Source organism: Adiantum capillus-veneris, chromosome 19, assembly GCF_014529385.1.
Source record: "Adiantum capillus-veneris isolate H3 chromosome 19, ASM1452938v2, whole genome shotgun sequence".
Classification (NCBI taxonomy): Eukaryota; Viridiplantae; Streptophyta; class Polypodiopsida; order Polypodiales; family Pteridaceae; genus Adiantum; species Adiantum capillus-veneris.
This window is the reverse complement of record NC_140949.1, coordinates 127,756,833-127,773,951: the sequence shown is the minus strand read 5'-3', so window position 1 is coordinate 127,773,951 and position 17,119 is coordinate 127,756,833. Positions and strand designations below refer to the sequence as shown.

At 41.9% G+C, this 17,119-nt stretch overlaps 4 protein-coding genes across 4 annotated transcripts; all 4 read right to left on the bottom strand.

Moving 5' to 3' along the window:
* Positions 1-478: 478 nt before the first annotated feature.
* LOC147434838 (uncharacterized) lies at positions 479-997 on the bottom strand. Its single transcript, XM_086490100.1, has one exon. It carries the CDS (start codon positions 995-997, stop codon positions 479-481), a length of 519 nt encoding a protein of 172 aa, XP_086346226.1.
* Positions 998-10,836: 9,839 nt separating this feature from the next.
* Positions 10,837-12,679, bottom strand: LOC147434837 (shikimate O-hydroxycinnamoyltransferase-like). The gene is made up of 2 exons (XM_086491246.1): positions 11,968-12,679; positions 10,837-11,887 (listed from the first exon to the last, which is right to left on the bottom strand). Exons 1-2 carry the CDS (start codon positions 12,574-12,576, stop codon positions 11,000-11,002), a joined length of 1,497 nt encoding a protein of 498 aa, XP_086347372.1. The 5' UTR covers positions 12,577-12,679; the 3' UTR covers positions 10,837-10,999.
* Positions 12,680-12,822: 143 nt separating this feature from the next.
* On the bottom strand, positions 12,823-14,611 carry LOC147434836 (uncharacterized). The gene has a single exon (XM_086491247.1). It carries the CDS (start codon positions 14,404-14,406, stop codon positions 13,843-13,845), a length of 564 nt encoding a protein of 187 aa, XP_086347373.1. The 5' UTR covers positions 14,407-14,611; the 3' UTR covers positions 12,823-13,842.
* Positions 14,612-15,178: 567 nt separating this feature from the next.
* LOC147434835 (uncharacterized) lies at positions 15,179-16,357 on the bottom strand. Its single transcript, XM_086489688.1, has one exon. The coding sequence runs from the start codon at positions 16,355-16,357 to the stop codon at positions 15,179-15,181; it is 1,179 nt and encodes a 392-aa protein (XP_086345814.1).
* Between the last annotated feature and the right edge of the window lie 762 nt (positions 16,358-17,119).

Here is a 17,119-nt window from a genome sequence, read left to right as displayed (position 1 = left end):
CACTCACAGCATAGTATGCTAATTAGCATACACAGTATATAGAAATATGCCATCCCTTCTTGAAACCAGCATATAGTATGCTAATTAGCATACATGAAATTCTTATTGGCACACACAATATACAGAGAGCTGTTATCTCTTCTCCTTGAAACCAACAAACCTATGCTAATTAGTATGTTGTTAATGGTGTAAACTATGCTAATTAGCATACCCACAGAATGCGAATTCCACTCACAACATAGTATACTAATCAACCTAAATAGAACATTTTGTATGCTAACTAGCATTAACAGTATGCTAATTAGCATACCCATAGAACACAATGAGACAGGTTGTACAAATGATCTCTCTTAAATTGAGACCCCTCTGTGATAGACACAAAAGCCATGTATACACAAGAGACACAAGATACCCAAGTTTTTGATAAAACTGCATTATATCCGAGCAAGAAGTATATTGAAGATGCAGTGATTACAACTTAAAAGCTGAAGGGCATGCTATTATAGATTGCTTCATAGATTTCTGGGTTGATTGTGTACACCTGCCGTCTCCTTGGGATGTGCTCCACGTGTATTTTGATACATCGTACCAAATGTGAAAGTACGTGGACGATGGGCTGCTTGTGGTCTAGCTTGAAGGTGTATGCATCCAATTGATTGTAATATAGACCTTGCACAACATATGAGCCTCTATCAATTGCATTGCCCCACTCATCGAGGTACCCCTTCTCCACCTTCTCCTTTGCTGCAACACACTTGACCAGGTAGAAATCCACATCCTCGACGTTGGTCGAAGCATCTGGATTTACAGCAAATGTGTGGCCAGCACATAGAGCACTACTCAACACATCATGATGACCTTCGTATGTGAAGTCATCGTAGGCGGCTGCTTCATCTTCCGAATCTGACACAGCTTCATCAGGTAATGGCAGTAGAGTATGATAATCCCAAGGCTTCACGTGACATTTATTGACGCAACGATTCCATCTTTCGTGCATGCATGCATCACAGAAGCATGCCAAGGCTCTTGTTGCAAGGGCAGTTGGATCCCCAGGGTTGTGGCCACGAAAAGCATGCAGAGAGCGAGTTTTTGCCACAGTGGCACAATTCCACTTCACCTCCCTGTTCACTTCCCCCTCTTTAACCTCCCAGAACACACGGGCACTTTCCCTTTCTTTTGAAGGATAGTGTGAAGGTGCTCCTTGCGACGACAGGTTGGCTTGGCAATAAGAAAACACATCAGCTGCACACCGCAAAATAGTTCCATTAGGTTTTAGTTGCTCATGGTTCAAGGTTATTTTCACAACTGCTCCTGCACCATCATGCTCTCCCTTGCAGTGCCCTGATCCAAAGAAGAACCAGCTCATCCCCATCTCTGTGATTCCCCCATATCTTGCAACGAAGTAAAAAGGCCTGGCTCCCTTGAATTGTGAGGCCACACCATCATACCACACCCGATGTTGCTCAGGAGTGACACCCTCTTGTTGTAACCAGTCACGGTGTAGCATGAAGCAGTGTTGCACGAACAATGTGTCATGCACCTTGTCATCTGATATGAAGAAGTGGATGGTTTTGACTACCTCCCCTGCCTTGCGGTAGTATGTTATGTGTACAAAAATGGTTACTTGACTAGAGTGCCAATGCATTGACTGAATCTCATTTTGTTACTTGAAGGCATAATTCTCTGCAAAATCAACAATTGACATGACGACATCATCCGGAAACCGAAGAAGGCAATCCTTGAATTGTTGTCCTTGCCATCAAGCCACATAGTTATGAGTGATAAAGAGCTCCAACTTGGTCTTCAAGAGTTGAAGAAACTCCCAGCACTGCATTTCTTTATGCAAAAGATCTTTTCTTTTGTTACTATTTCCATGCTTGTCTTGAGCTTGTACATATGTAAATACTTTCACATTAATACTATTACCTGGCTTTGTTGTCTCCAAGCAGCATAATTCCAACGTATTCACTCCACATGTCAAACACTCTCCCATCAGGCATTCCCTTCTATGGAAAACTGCATCTACGGGCTTTGGACACAGAACAGACTCCCACATGTGTGTGACACCTTTGAAAGTGTGATGTGAAGCCAAGAAACCCTTGCTAATGTTCTCACCTGGGGCATAGATATTGCATATACAGTCACAACTTGCTCTATGCAGCCCAAAATCCCGAAAGCGCATGTGTTTCAGTGTGTCCTTCAAAAAAGACATCTGCACATGGTATTCGCAACAGCATGTGTATCTATCCTTCAGCCGCCTACAAAAGAATGACTTCAACATCTCAAACATTCTAATGCCAATCTTGCAATCTGGATGTTTTTCCTTGAATCTACGAAAGAACTCAACCTGCAACATCCAAATGATGATCAATATTCAGATTGATAACTAGGACATCTAGCAATTTCATGAAAAGAAATCATAGTGACAATCAACATCCTAATGTGCATGCAACAGCCTATGTTAACTAGCATAAAGAGTGTTAACTAGCATATATCTTGTGTTTACCAGGTAGCTTTGTATGCTAGGTAGAGCACAAGGCATGCTAACTAGCACATACCATATGCTAACTAGCATACTCATTAGGACACCCATCATGTTGTTGAGCATAGTAGGTGTTAACTAGCAGAAATTATGTTAATTAGCATACATCTTGTGATGAATAGCTAGCTCTGTATGCTAGGTAGAACACAAGGCATGCTAGCTAGCATACTCCATATGCTAACTAGCATACCCAGCCCAACTGCTAGTTCTAACTAGCATACCCAGCCCAGCTGCCAGTTCTAACTAGCATACTCCATATTATAACTAGCATACTAGGTATGTTAACTAGCATACCAGGTATGTTAATTAGCATACATATTGTGTTAACCAACTAGCTCTGTATGATATTTAGGACCCAAGGCATGCTAACTAGCATACTCCATATGCTAGCTATCATACTCAATATGCTAACTAGTATACGCATTAGGACACCCATCATGCTATCGAGCATACTAGGTGCTAACTAGCATAATGATGTTAATTAGCATACATCTTATGCTGACTAGCTAACTTTATATGCTAGGTAGAACACAAGGCATGCTAGCTAGCATACTCCTTATGCCAACCAGCATACTCCATATGCTTACTAGCATACCCAGTCCAACTGCTAGTTATAGCTAACCAGCATAACCCTTGTCTTAAATAGCATACCCATCATGCTAGTGAGCCTACTAGGTGTTAACTAGCATAAGTGGTGTTAACTTGCATACCTTTTTTGTTGACCAACTAACTATGTATGCTATTTAAAACTGAAGGCCTGCTAACTAGCATACTCCGTATGCTACCTAGAAAACTCCATATGCTAACTAGCATAATCACTTTCTATTAGACAACGTACTTATCATGCAATTGAGCATACCAGGTATGTAACTAGCATACTAGGTTTGTTAACTAGCATACCAGGTATGTTAATTAGCATACATATTGTGTTAACCAACCAGCTCTGTATGCTATTTAGAACCCAAGACATGCTACCTATCATACTCCATATGCTAACTAGCATAGTCAATATGCTAACCAACACAGTCCATATTCTAACTAGCAAAAGTCTACAGATCAGTATGCTATTGATCAACATATACAAGTTATGAAGCACTAGAGATGCAATGCATAAAATGCATAAGTTATGGTACAAGTATTTGATTGATCACCTGAGGCTCGTCTAGGAGGTGCACTAGGTGTTCTATGTACCTATTCCTCCCCATCCTCTTTCGACAAACATCCTTCTTGTTCGGTGAAACGCAAGTCTCCACTTTCCAAAATGTGTAGACCAATTCCTTGATTTCATATGTGATAGGGATATGACGGTGTTGCTTGTGACATGCAACCAATGAAAAAAATCGACCATCAACATCGGGCTTCGCCTGTCGTGATTTCGCCTTGTGCAAGGTGCGACGATTGATATTTAGGACCCTGGAAATTTTTGCAATAGGCATGTTTTCCTTTGAATTCAACATCATCTGCAATGCTGCATTGTTCAAAAACAACTCCTCATTGGAACCTGGCTGCTTGACGGTAGCCAGTGTGCTGCGGACATTGGAGACAATTGCGGTCTGTACAGCAGTCTCCTCCTAGAAAGACTCGTCATGGATCGCCTGAACATGCGGATGCTAAGCAACAAGATTCCAGATTTCCCACTTTTCTTCGGTACTAAAACCCTCAGTCCTACTCTTGAAAACTCTCACGATCTCAGGGGAGATTTTCTTTTTCTCCTCATTGTTGAGGGCATGATGTTGTCGCTCAAATTTCATTTGTTTCTGCTCCCGTTGTTTCCTCTTTCTTACTCTCTCATATTCCCTGATTACAGAAAGAGCTGGATCTTGGGAGTTGTAATTCATTGCCTGTGGTGGCTCTCTTCTACTTTTTCCTGAGAACTGTAGATGTGCATATTATGTTACTTAATTAAAATCACTTAAATGTATAGATGTCAATAGTTGATGTTGTAATACACACATACTATGACCAAATGCCCTCACAAAACTAAAGATGTGACCAAAAAAACCAATGACTTCATTTGGAGTGGGTGGGCTACACATAAGATTTGCTTACCATCAGATTACAGTACGGCTCCATTTCCAGCATGGGAGCTAGTGGCAATAATGTTGGATGCTGGTTATCCATTTTTGTAGGTCTGTGTCAGAACGAGAGAAAGAGCTAAGCTTTGACAACTAGTCTCTCAGGCAGAATTCCCGGTGCAAGGAACAAACGAGAGAGAGAGAGAGAGAGAGAGAGAGAGAGAGAGAGAGAGAGAGAGAGAGAGAGAGAGAGAGAGAGAGAGAGAGAGAGAGAGAGCGAGACTCAGCAAACCGCCTGCTAGACTGAGAGAGAGAGAGAGAGAGAGAGAGAGAGAGAGAGAGAGAGAGAGAGAGAGAGAGAGAGAGAGAGTCAGAGAGAGAGAGAAAGAGAGACTCCCCACGTCATCTTCAGTAATTGAAAACAGAAGCACATGAGGAGGGAAAAAAATTTTATGGAACATTTGACATTCAAAGGACTTGCCCATCTGTTTTCAGTATATGCTAACAAGCACAAGTAACTAGCACTGTCCGGGACAACATATTCAGTGACACATTAACATGCTTCTACCCATCTACACCCATGACTTGAATTGGTTAATTATAGAGAGTAGTGGAGTGGGTCTAATATTGCAAAATTGTCGAGGGATAGCTCCTTTCGGACTTCTTATGGCTCAATAATGATAAAGTCGTAGGCAAGTCTAAAAAGACCCCATTATTAAGACCAAAGCTCTCGAGGTGTGTACCATATCCCACTTAGTGGGTTCAACAAAATCGATAAAATATCCCAGTCCCACTTACCCTAATATAATTAACATAATCAACCATTAATAGGCTACTTAAGGACCTCTCTTCTTAAGCAAGAAAAGAGAAACCAAATGCTATGATACCAATGTAATGGAAATGGCCTGTGGACTTTGATAATAGCGGAATTAAGAGAATTAGTGAGAACATTTTTGTGAGGCTACTTTCAAAGCATAGAGGGTGAACTTGCAACATAAACATAATACTTAATTAACTTGGCATGAACAATACTTTTGCGAGAGAGAGAATTTAGAGAACTTGACAACAGTTGAGGACCATATTTATGTGGAGTCGGTCCCCCCTCCAATAGGCATTTGTATTATAGATTCTCCCATCAAGAGAGACTTGGTACAATACAATCTTTGTGTTCCTTGTGACCTAGGTGATGCAGTGGAGATGTAAAGCTTCATGCATCATGGACATAACATAAACTTTGTAAAAAACATTAACTATCCCAAGCCTCAATCCCAAGGCCTCAAACACTTTCGAAGGTGGAGAGAGCTAGCAGGGAATGAGGGTAGGGAAGAGGAAGAAGAAACATTCACAGGAGAAAGAAATAGTTCCTTACTTATCATCACTCTTCTTGCTAGCATACATAATAGCATAGTAATGAAGATGGAGAAGATGGAAAGCTTAAGCATTGAAGCATGGCTCTTGGTTGGATTTGCATTCCATAGCCAAGAGTGGTGGTGTAGGCTCTCAACTTCTCTACTAGCTTGGAGAAGGAGATGGAGCTCTTGCACTTTGCACTTCACACAATGAGAGTATGTGTGAGTGTGTGTGGGAGAGTATACCCCCCAAGCAGTCCCCCTTATTGCTTTGGTCGACCCCCCCCCCCTTATAGCTCATGCTTGAAGCTCATTGGACCGCTCCAGGCCTAGCCAATCACATGCAGAATGCATATCAAGCAACAAGGGTAGCCTTGGGACAAGTGTCCCCCTTTTCCCTTTGAGAGAGAGGACTTGATAAATGAAAAACAATTAATTAAATTAATTAATTTATGATTGGATCCCTTGGGAGTCTAGCCAGTAGGCTTTAGGCACAACATGAGGACAACAAGGGTAGGGTGCTTGACATGTGTCCTTGCTACCTCTTGAGGCTTGGGCTTACCTTGTGTGTGTGTGTGTGTGTGTGTGTGTGTGTGTGTGTGTGTGTGTGTGTGTGTGTGTGTGTGTGTGTGTGTGTGTGTGTGTGTGTGTGTGTGTGTGTGTGCGTGCGCGCGATCTCTCTCATCCCCCTAGCTTTAGGGCTCGCTCCCTCGTTTATAGGGATGTTTTTGACTTTTCGAACACAAGCATCTTAGTCAGCAAGCATGACAAAGCACCTCAAGCTTGGGTAGTGTTCCGACAAGTATCTCAAGCTCCCTAGTCGGCAAGCACGACAAGCACCTCAAGCATCTTAGTCAGCAAGCACCTCAAGCATCTTAGTTAGCAAGCACAACAAGCACCTCAAGCTTGAGCAGGGTTCCCACCTCAAGGTCATCCCTAGCTTACCTAAGGTCAAAGGACTTTTAACACTAACCTTTCAAGGTCTTCAATGAAGCTAACCCTGAGGTCTTGAAGCTCCATTGGTTAGCCTTGCTCTTTGACAGATCGTCTCCCTTTTGGACCCCTTTACCATTGGCCCCGTGTTGAGATTGTCCCGTAAGCACATGTCTATATTCTAACCCTTGTTCCCTTTTATTCTCCCACATTAAATCATCAGTTTAATATGAGAAAATCATTTGGGTTGGTTAGATATTAGATTTTATGACAATGGGTGTCATGGAGGTCGCTCTTGTGGGCATATACGAAGTCCGAGAAAGTAGTGTCCATGCCTCAATAGAAGATATCGTCCATGTTTTGCTTCTCATCTATGATGGTGCTTGCTTTATGTGGAGACGCATGTATAACTCTAGGATGGAGCTTCCTCTTCATAGCTTCATGTTTATCCACATAGCCATTGTTTCATGTTTTAATATCCTTTTTTTGTTTTTTTAATTTTAAATAAGGGGAAATTCCCAAAATACCCCTCAAATTTCAAAAATTCCCAAAATGCCCCTAATATTTTGTCATAAATTCTCAAAATGCCCTTCAAATTTTCCGACCAAAATACCCCTGGTTGTGAGACTATATTTCTCGAAAAATCAATTTTTTTGTAGGTCTTCACAAGAAGAGTGATTGTCTATCGTACAAGATGCTAAAACTACAATTTGAGTTGGTTACGTAGGCTTTGGAGATGAATTGCTTCATTATTTTTAGACATAATTGCCTTTTTTGCGATGGTAACTGGTGACAAATTACATGCTGAGCACTCAAAAACGGATCTCAATTGTCAAAAACGAATGAAGATTAGAAAATCTTGATCATTCCAACCAAAATAGATACAAGGGTATTTTGGGAATTTCCTCAAATTAGAGGGGTATTTTGGTAATTTTCCCTTTAAATAATGTTCTTTAGTTTTTTCGACAAGCAAAACAAAGGAAAATATCAAAATTTGAATGTTTAAGCACTAAAGCAGGGTTCAGTGATGAGCACGATAATTTAAGCAACAATAGTTGCAATAATTGTTGTGGTAATATATGCACTAATATTTGAAATGCTAAAAAAAATATCCTCCCGTCCCCCTCTCTCTTCTTTGGCCAACCCGTTTTGGACTCTCTCAAACAAAACACAGTAAACGGTTTGAGATTTTCAGAGTGTACCTAAGTTTGAAGTTTTTGTAGATGAGTGTCTGCTTGAAAATGATAGGTTATTGCAGGTTGCAGATAATGGAGTCAATAAGGTTGTTTATGTAAAGGTTGAAATTTCAAATTCTATGTATCTAGCTATACGAAGGATGAAGATAAAGATCTACTTGGCTTAGCCATACCATATCAGATGTCTGATGAAGTTGATGATTTCCGTGGCTTCGCTATACCAAAGCAAATGTCTGATGAAGTCAAGAAGATTTACATGGCTTAGTTGTACCAAAGCAGAGGCCTCATGAAGTTGAAGATTTGCGTGGCTTAGCTATACCAGAGCAGATGTCTGATGAAGTTGAAGATTTGCATGGTTTGTTCGTACCAAAGGAACAAGTAAATGAATAAATAAACATGTACGCGCGTGCACACACAGATATAGTTATATTTGTTTGTCTATTTTGTCAATATAAAGAAATAAATGATAAAGTAGATTAACACCCCTATTTATAATTATTTTTTTATGAAATTCAAGTGTGCTATTTTCTGTACCCCTAGTAAATTAGACTCAAGATTTGTACAATTAAAAGGTCATAATGAGGTGGGGGAGAAGATGGCCCACCATTGTTGGGGCTCGTAGAGAGGGTGTCATTGGGTGTGTAGTGGGGTTCTAGTGTATTTTAACCGGCTAAAATCCCAAAATCCCGGTTAGATTTTGAGCTTGCCTTTAAGAAAACCACGAATTTTTCACAAGTTTTAGTGTAATCACCGCAAAAAGCTTCAAATTTTGACCTAAAAACCGGGAGAATTCCTTATTTTCTTGGGAAAATTACCAAAATACCCCTCTAATTTGAGGAAATTCCCAAAATACCCCTCAAATTTCAAAAATTCCCAAAATACCCTTGTATCTATTTTGGTTGGAATGATCAAGATTTTATAATCTTCATTCGTTTTTGACAATTGAGATCCGTTTTTGAGTGCTCAGCATGTAATTTGTCACCAGTTACCATCGCAAAAAAGGCAATTATGTCTAAAAATAATGAAGCAATTCATCTCCAAAGCCTACGTAACCAACTCAAATTGTAGTTTTAGCATCTTGTACGATAGACAATCACTCTTCTTGTGAAGACCTACAAAAAAATTGATTTTTCGAGAAATATAGTCTCACAACCAGGGGTATTCTGGGAATTTCGGTAAATTTGAAGGGCATTTTGAGAATTTATGACAAAATATCAGGGGCATTATGGGAATTTTTGAAATTTGAGGGGTATTTTGGGAATTTCCTCAAATTAGAGGGGTATTTTGGTAATTTCCCCTATTTTCTTCTGTTGGGAAAAATGTATTTTTCTAGCCTGGTGGGGTACTTAACCTCCAGGCGGTCAATCGACTCATTGTGCACAACTAATGCCGCTGCATGAGGAAAATGAGCATCTTGATAGGCTACGGCAAGAGCAAACGCTCGCTTCATATTGGAGCTACCGAGAATTAGGGTTTGCAAAGAGCCTGAGGCAGACAATGTCGTCGTGTTGCGATGCCAGGAGCAAGGAGGGTCATAGTGTGTCTGCTTGTAGGGAGTCGGACCTGGGTGGAGTCTCCTTGTCGTACCTGCTGCTGCAGGTCTTTGGTGGCCGGAGTTCGCTGCTGCAGGTCTTTTTGTGGCCTAAGTTTTGTGCTGCAGGTCTTTGAGGTGCAGCTAGTGGAAGGGGGGGGGGGGGGGGGGTAACTCAAAACAATTACCTCCCTGACCTGGATACCCTGTGTGTGTGTGTGTGTGTGTGAGAGAGTGAGAGTGAGAGAGAGAGAGAGAGAGAGAGAGAGAGAGAGAGAGAACGGCGAACGCCTTTAAAGCTAAAGTTGCTATTTAGCATAGAGACCATGCATGGAGTACAAGTTAAATTCCCCTCATGGCCTGAGGCCTCACCACAATGAAGTCCTTCATCCTTCCTTTAAACATATCGCTTTCAAGATTGCACATTTCAACAAAGCAACATGATCATGTGGCATTGAGCAAAAGGAGAGGACGATTGCGTCGCCTCATCCTACACCAAGTCCTTCATCCTTCATTCAAACATATCACTCTCAAGATTGCGCATTTCAACAAAGTAACAGGACAATAGCGTAGTGGTTTGGTCTACGTCGACTACGACCTCCATGTGCCCTTCATCAATATGCATCCACATCTCTACCTTGTTTTGTTAGTGCCTCAAGGGGATGGAGCAATGTTCGGAAAAAATGTGTCTCAGCTTAATATCACAAGAAGATTTAGAAATTTTCTCATGTAGGAAAACGGAGTCTTTCTCAATGTCTTTCATACAATGCATAACATCATGAGCTTTTGTTAGAGAAGCACCGCATACCTAGCTCGGTATGATTGGGGGCAAGGGACCACTAGTCCCAAGTTTTGGACAAATAGAAAAAATTAGTGTAATGTCTTTCATACAATGCATAACATCATGAGCTTTTGCTAGAGAGGCACCGCATACCTAGCTAGGTATGATTGAGGGCAAGGGACCACTGGTCCCAAGTTTTGGACAAATAGAAAAAATTAGTGTAAAAACCCCAAAAATAAACCTAATTTTCTAAGATTTCCACTTGGAAAATTCAAGAAAAGGAATTTTGTATGTTTGGAAAAATGAATTTTCCTGAACACTGGGATGGAGGTATCATAATAGATTTTTTTGTAGCATGCTGCGTACCACATATTTTGACATTTTAACGGTAAAAAATATTTTGCCTTGGTAAAAATCCAGAGAGAGAGAGAGAGAGAGAAGATATTCAGGTGGATTTGTGAGTTTGGTATCCTTTGCAGTGCTCGCATATCCCGGTTGGTTGTTTGTTTGCCCTTTAAAACCATGGCCAAGCATCCTTTGTCATTACATCACAGGGATAGTAGAAGGGAACAATAAATGAATTAAATGATGGCAAAAAGGCAATCATGGCCTGAGCTTGCTTAGTTATAAGTAATGTATCACTCTTGAGTCATTAGCTGATATACTTTGCTATGGTCTCCTGAAAGCAAGCATGCTCTTCCAAAGATGCAAATACCACCAATACATTCCAAGCTCGAGCCATTGGGTGATCCATAATGATGCAACTAATGCTCAGCTGTTGACTTGGACGCCCAACATACATGGGAGCTCCCCACCCACAATCTGTATCATAAAACGGCAAGGCCACAAGAGATGTCATGGCCAAGCCAACTATGTAAGGCGTCCGTCCATCTCTAAGATATAGCTCTATATGGTCCACCATCGATTGCAAACTCTCCCACAAATCTAAGCCCTCCAAAGTCCTCTTGATCTTGTCCACCACATAGCCCAACGGTTTACCGCATAGCTCTTGCAATGTTGCCGGTACACTCAATCGACACAACCCATTCCCCATGTATCCCCCACACAGTCCCCTTGTCCGCATGTTCATGGGAACTGCCAAATCCAACTCATGGCTCCCTGGCAACCCTTGCACTTCGAGTTTTACTCTTGCAAAGGCCGTCCAAAGAAGCGCCACTAGAGCTACATTGCGCGAGCACCCCTCCAATTGCCCAGGGATTGAAACACTTGCCCTCAAATCCTCAAGAGCATCCATGGTGAATCTAAATCGAGTTGCCGTTCCGAAATGGAGGCGCTTGGCTTCGGGCTGCTCAGTACGCTTTCGAGCTTGGATTTGTTTGTGAGGCATTGTTGGTGAGGGGGGCTCTCGGGCTCTGATTATTGCTTTCCTTGAGGATACAGAGTGAAGGGAGTTTGCTAGACCAGTGCCTCTTGCGATGGAGCTCAAATTTTGTAGGAAAGCAGCAGCTGTGGAACCATCGGCGTAGACATGGCTACATGTATGTCCAATAGAAAAGCCACCGCATTTGAATGTAGTCACCTATGAGCACAAATACAAGTAAACAACATTACAGAAATAAACAAATGAACCAGTGCATATATTAGAGTCAAGATGAATACCTGAAAGGCCATAACGAAGCGGGGGAGAGGATGCCCTTTGCTGTCAGTGACTTGGGGGGGCGCGGCAGGGTAGAGGAGATCTAGCGCAGGCTGCGGGTTTGAAACATCGCCGAGATCGGCGAGGGAGACATTGGCGTGAGCAACATGGAAGGGCAAGCCATAGGCAAAAATTTCAGGATGAGAGCCATTGTTGGGGCTGGTGTCATTGTAAGAGAGAAGAGGCATTATTTGAGAACCATTGTTGGGGCTGAGGGTGTGATGGTAGGTGGGATATTTGATCTCCAGGCGCTCAATCGACTCATTGTACACAACTAAACCCGCCGCACAAGGAAAATGAGAAATCATTTCCTGTATAGCTTGCTGCAATCGCCCCACAGACTCTTGTGCGGCAGCCTGCGGCCGCGGCTGCAGAGAGCTGATGTGTGCTTGCCCAGCGACATCATACACAAGCAGCACCGCGTTGTAGAAGTCGTACAGCATGTCTAGAGGAGACAGCTCCAGAGTGGCGATATTATGAGTGGAGGAGCTAGAGCTGGGATGCTTCATGGCGGTCATCATCTTAACAGCCTCCCGCGAGAGCAAGCCCTCGCTTAAGATTGGGGCTGTCATGCTAGTAGTGCCTGAGAGGAGTGCAAATGCCTTCTTGAAAGTTCCTACAACGTTCTATAGCGAGAGAGAGAAAGAGAGAGAGAGAGAGTGTGTGTGTGTGAGAGAGAGAGAGAGAGAGAGAGAGAGAGAGAGAGCGCGCGCATATCAAAGGTGTGCTTTTTAATGTACCCGCACTTCAGCTTCATTTCTCTCTCTCTGTCACTCTCTCTCTCTCTCTCTCTCAAATTTCAACCTTCCGGGTTGAACGTTTCCCTGCCTGTGACTCCGACCTGTGAGTGTGAAATGGATATGTGACAAACCCATTTTGTTTATTTAGTTAGCTGGTGTGTAACCCGTGGGAGGGGCCTGTGTGTGTGTGTGTGTGTGAGTGTGTGTGTGTGTGTGTGAGTGAGAGAGAGAGAGAGAGAGATATTATGTTGAACATTTGTAAAAGACCTTGAGAGACACAACGTACAATGGTATCTGTGTCCATTTAGAGAGAGAGAGGAGAGAGAGAGAGAGGGGGAGGGAGAGAGAGATTTGTTAACATTTGCAAAAGGCACTGAGTAACACAACTTACAATGATATCAGTGTCCACATAGCACATAGAATATGAGAGAGAGAGAGAGCAAATGAAAAGATACAATCCACTTTTATTATTACAAATAGCCTCAACAAGCACAACTTCACACTCTTGAGTCTTATCTAAAGATAAAGTTGTTTGAAAGCAACCAAATTTAAACTGGCAAAAGAAGTGTCACATCTAAACAACAATCTTCTAAGGTTGCATTGAGCACAAATAGAATCCATGTGCCCATCGTGTGCTAATAGAATCTATGAAGAAAAAGATGGGAACCATTTTTATTTATTTATTTATTTATTTTGCAAAACTCACAATATGTGGGTGTATAGATTAGACAAACCAAAAATTACAAGATAGTCCGTGCTCGACACGAGCCACAGAAGCCATAAACAACCATCAATCCTCAACCATTACCTCCTAGCAGGAGACCTCCCCAAGATGCCAGACAAAGTGTACTATCCAAACCAGATACAAAGGAAGATACATCGGTTGATTAGGGAGCCACCCTCGACAACCATAGGATATATAGCCGAGGAAAAGGGGACGGGGCCCAAAGTCCCCATCACCCGCCTGGACCGACGAGATGCCACCACAAGGAAGTTGCTAGCACTAGCCCCTCATGTGCTTCCCAAGAGCCCAAAGCCAGCAAGAAAAAGAACCTGACAGTAAACAACCGTCGAGCACCAAGATCACGACTTTCACCATCAACCAAACATGAAGAAGTGGGGTACAAAAGCCGAGGGTTGCCACGAATAATAACAGTGTTGCCACCACGATATCATCCACCTTTGGTTCCCATGCCCCATCAAATACCATCCAACTCTAGCTCCAAGATATTGAGAACAAACATCATGCACGAACAAAGCTATCACCTCCCCTGTACCTAAAGATGTACATGCCAAAGCAATCATACCACATCCACGCAAATGAGAAAGCAAGCAATTATAAAGATAGGTCTTCTTGGAGCCACCAGGACCATCCAAAAAGAAAATGCCACCCGCACCATGATCAACTGCATTCAAAACTGTATCATAAGCTCTTCTTTGGCACTCATTCAAGGTTCTTTCCATGTCAACATTTACCAATGCATGTTCTGTTGTATCAAACATCACCTCCTCAAGTAGTAACCCATTTTGTAGTCTAGTCCGTGCTAACATGTTTGGTATTGGTATGCCTTGAAACTCACACAAATGCTTTTCGTATTGTTGTAAGATTTCCTCTACTTGCAGCAATGCCAAGTCCTTCGCAAAATCACAATCATGATACATTTGAGGGTATAATCTTCTGAAATCTCTGCATCAAACTTATCCCAAAGTTGTCCAAGGTGCAATGGATCACAAAACACTAAAACTATTGCAAAAAAGTGCCTTAACTGGGCACCAATTTGCTGCAATGCAGCTTCTTGTAAACACGCACTCCACTCATCATCACTTTGTAGCAATCCCCTAGCTAGGCAAGCCTCCTTGAAGGAAGGATATAAAATTACATTAACAGTACGAAGGTTCTCAAAAGACGTACATCCTTTACAAATTGTCAAATGCATACGCAAGAAATATTTTTCTCCAACACTAGGAGAGACATTATATATTCGGCCAATAACATGCCCTCGTTTTCTTTTTGTCCATTTCTTGGATGAGCGGTTCCAAACCCATTCACACAGGAAATCAAGATACAATAGCGAACCCTTCATGCAACTCATTAGCTTTGAACCATTTTGTAAGAGTGGTTTTTTGGTTTCTATCTTGAGTCAATACATCTTGCAAATTATCCTCATCATTGAAGACTACACTATTTTGCATAGGCAGATGAACCTGTAGTCTTTGTACATCTGGCTTTTCAGCATGCATCCCATAAGAGAAAATACGCCAGCATGCCTTTGAAGCAGACACATATCTTGCATCCAAGTACAAATTAATCTCATCAAGGACTCCATCTGCATCTCGCAAGTGCATAACGGCCTTGTCATGACCCTTATATAAATACTTATACAAATACTTGACACCTGTAATTGTTGAGCATACTTCAACATTGATGTGGGCCTTATATCACAATGACAAATAAGGAGCTTTTGGGGACAATCCATCGGCAATCTAAAAGATTTTCCTTAACGCGTACGGTACCATTGCTTTCACGTCGCATGTAGGAAGGATAACCATCTCCGTCAATCATAGTCGAAGGCGAGAACCGCTTAGGATAGCGATTCTTGCACTTTCCATCTATCATGCAAGGAGAATTTCTATTGAATGCTCCACGTGGTCCATGAATGTTTGAACGACATATGACATCATAAAAATATGGAAATTGTTCCCTATCAGGAAACTCTGCAAACACTAACCGATCATAATGGGCAACATCCACCGGCTTAAAGACACTTTCCAAAATCAAGTGAATGTGGGCATGCGGTAGACCTCGTTTTTGAAACTCAATGATAGATACAAATCCCACTACCCTCCCAAAAAATTCTCTCTTTATGAGTAATGCCATTAAATCTTTATGCTTTGTATGGAAAACACATGCAGTTAGATCAGGTCTATCTTGGGCAGCTTGCCCCAGCAATAAAGCATCACTAATCTCAACCCAAATAGGATTGCAAGTGAAAGTAATAAAGAGATTGGGTTTTCCCATTTTTCTCACAATTGCCATTGAGTCTTGATAAAGTTGATGCATAAATCTAGGGCCCCCTACAAAAGAAGAGGGTAGCACAACCCTTCTTCCAACATCTCTACCTAGCATTCCCCTCCTATCATCGTGCACATTAACCATATCTGCAAGACCTTGGTATAACTCAACACGCGGTGTACTTTGGTTCTCACGCACCCATACTAATCTAGATTCCTCAATGGAACTATAAGCATCGACAAGATACTGCTGCAACAATCTTCCACCACGAAGAAGACATTGGGTGTTTTCTTCTCGTACCTGAAGTCTATAAGCATAAAAATCTCTTTGAGTAACCTTGTCTCTACAATTTCCACCGAGGAGAGGAATTCCAATGTGCCAACCATCCTCTCCATTTGGAAACAACAGCACATACATCAAAGGCATATATGTCCTATTCAAATTTGAGATCTTCTGTACAACCCCACAATGGGTGAACACTTGTATGTCTCGATGACCTATGTCAATGTCTCCTCCTTGACCAGGCATAATAGCGGCAACTTCACTTGCAGTTGGGACAGAGTATTGTCTAGAGGTGTCTCTTGTCTCAGCAACGGCCATCCTTATATCAATATGTGGACTCGATTCCAAAATATCTCTCATTGCATGTAGCATACGTGCATAAGGGTTATATTCATGCATCATCTCCTGCAATTTTTGCATCACTTGCGCATCTAATGAAGGCATCCCTTGCAATCTGTTATTCAACTCGTGATCTGTCATACACATACAATTGTGCATATCGTGGAGGACGTTGTTGTGCACCCCCAGGCAATAATGAGCCAATGCGATGAAATATCAATCCATTAATGCGAAAGGAATAGACACCACCTCTAGGTAATTTCTCATCCAAATGAGCTCCCAAAGATACAAAAGACAAAGAGTTCTTATATGCTCGTATATTCTTTCTAAATAGTTTTCTCTGTTGATTATCAGCCCTCAAAAGAGCCCTTCGAGCTTCTGGGGGATCTTGCAAAGATGGCAGGTAAACCTTTCCTGCCGCACAACAATACTTACCCACAAATCGGTCTCCACTAGACTTAGTCTCACACTTCCATAGATGAGCATCACAATACTTGCACCTAAACGTAAAAATACCCAAATGGTGTAAAGTGCAGTAGCCAAGAAGCAATGTAAAAGTAGCAAGATGAAAACTACCAAGGGTTGGTGGGTCTATTCGGTGCATCATAGATCCACACGCTTTCCTTATTCTACGAACATCACCTATAATACATGTAATAGGTGTCCGTGTGCGCTCAAACTCTATATTGTGACTATCACTTTCACTTGTAGCCTCGGTCTCATTATGAACCACTACGTGTG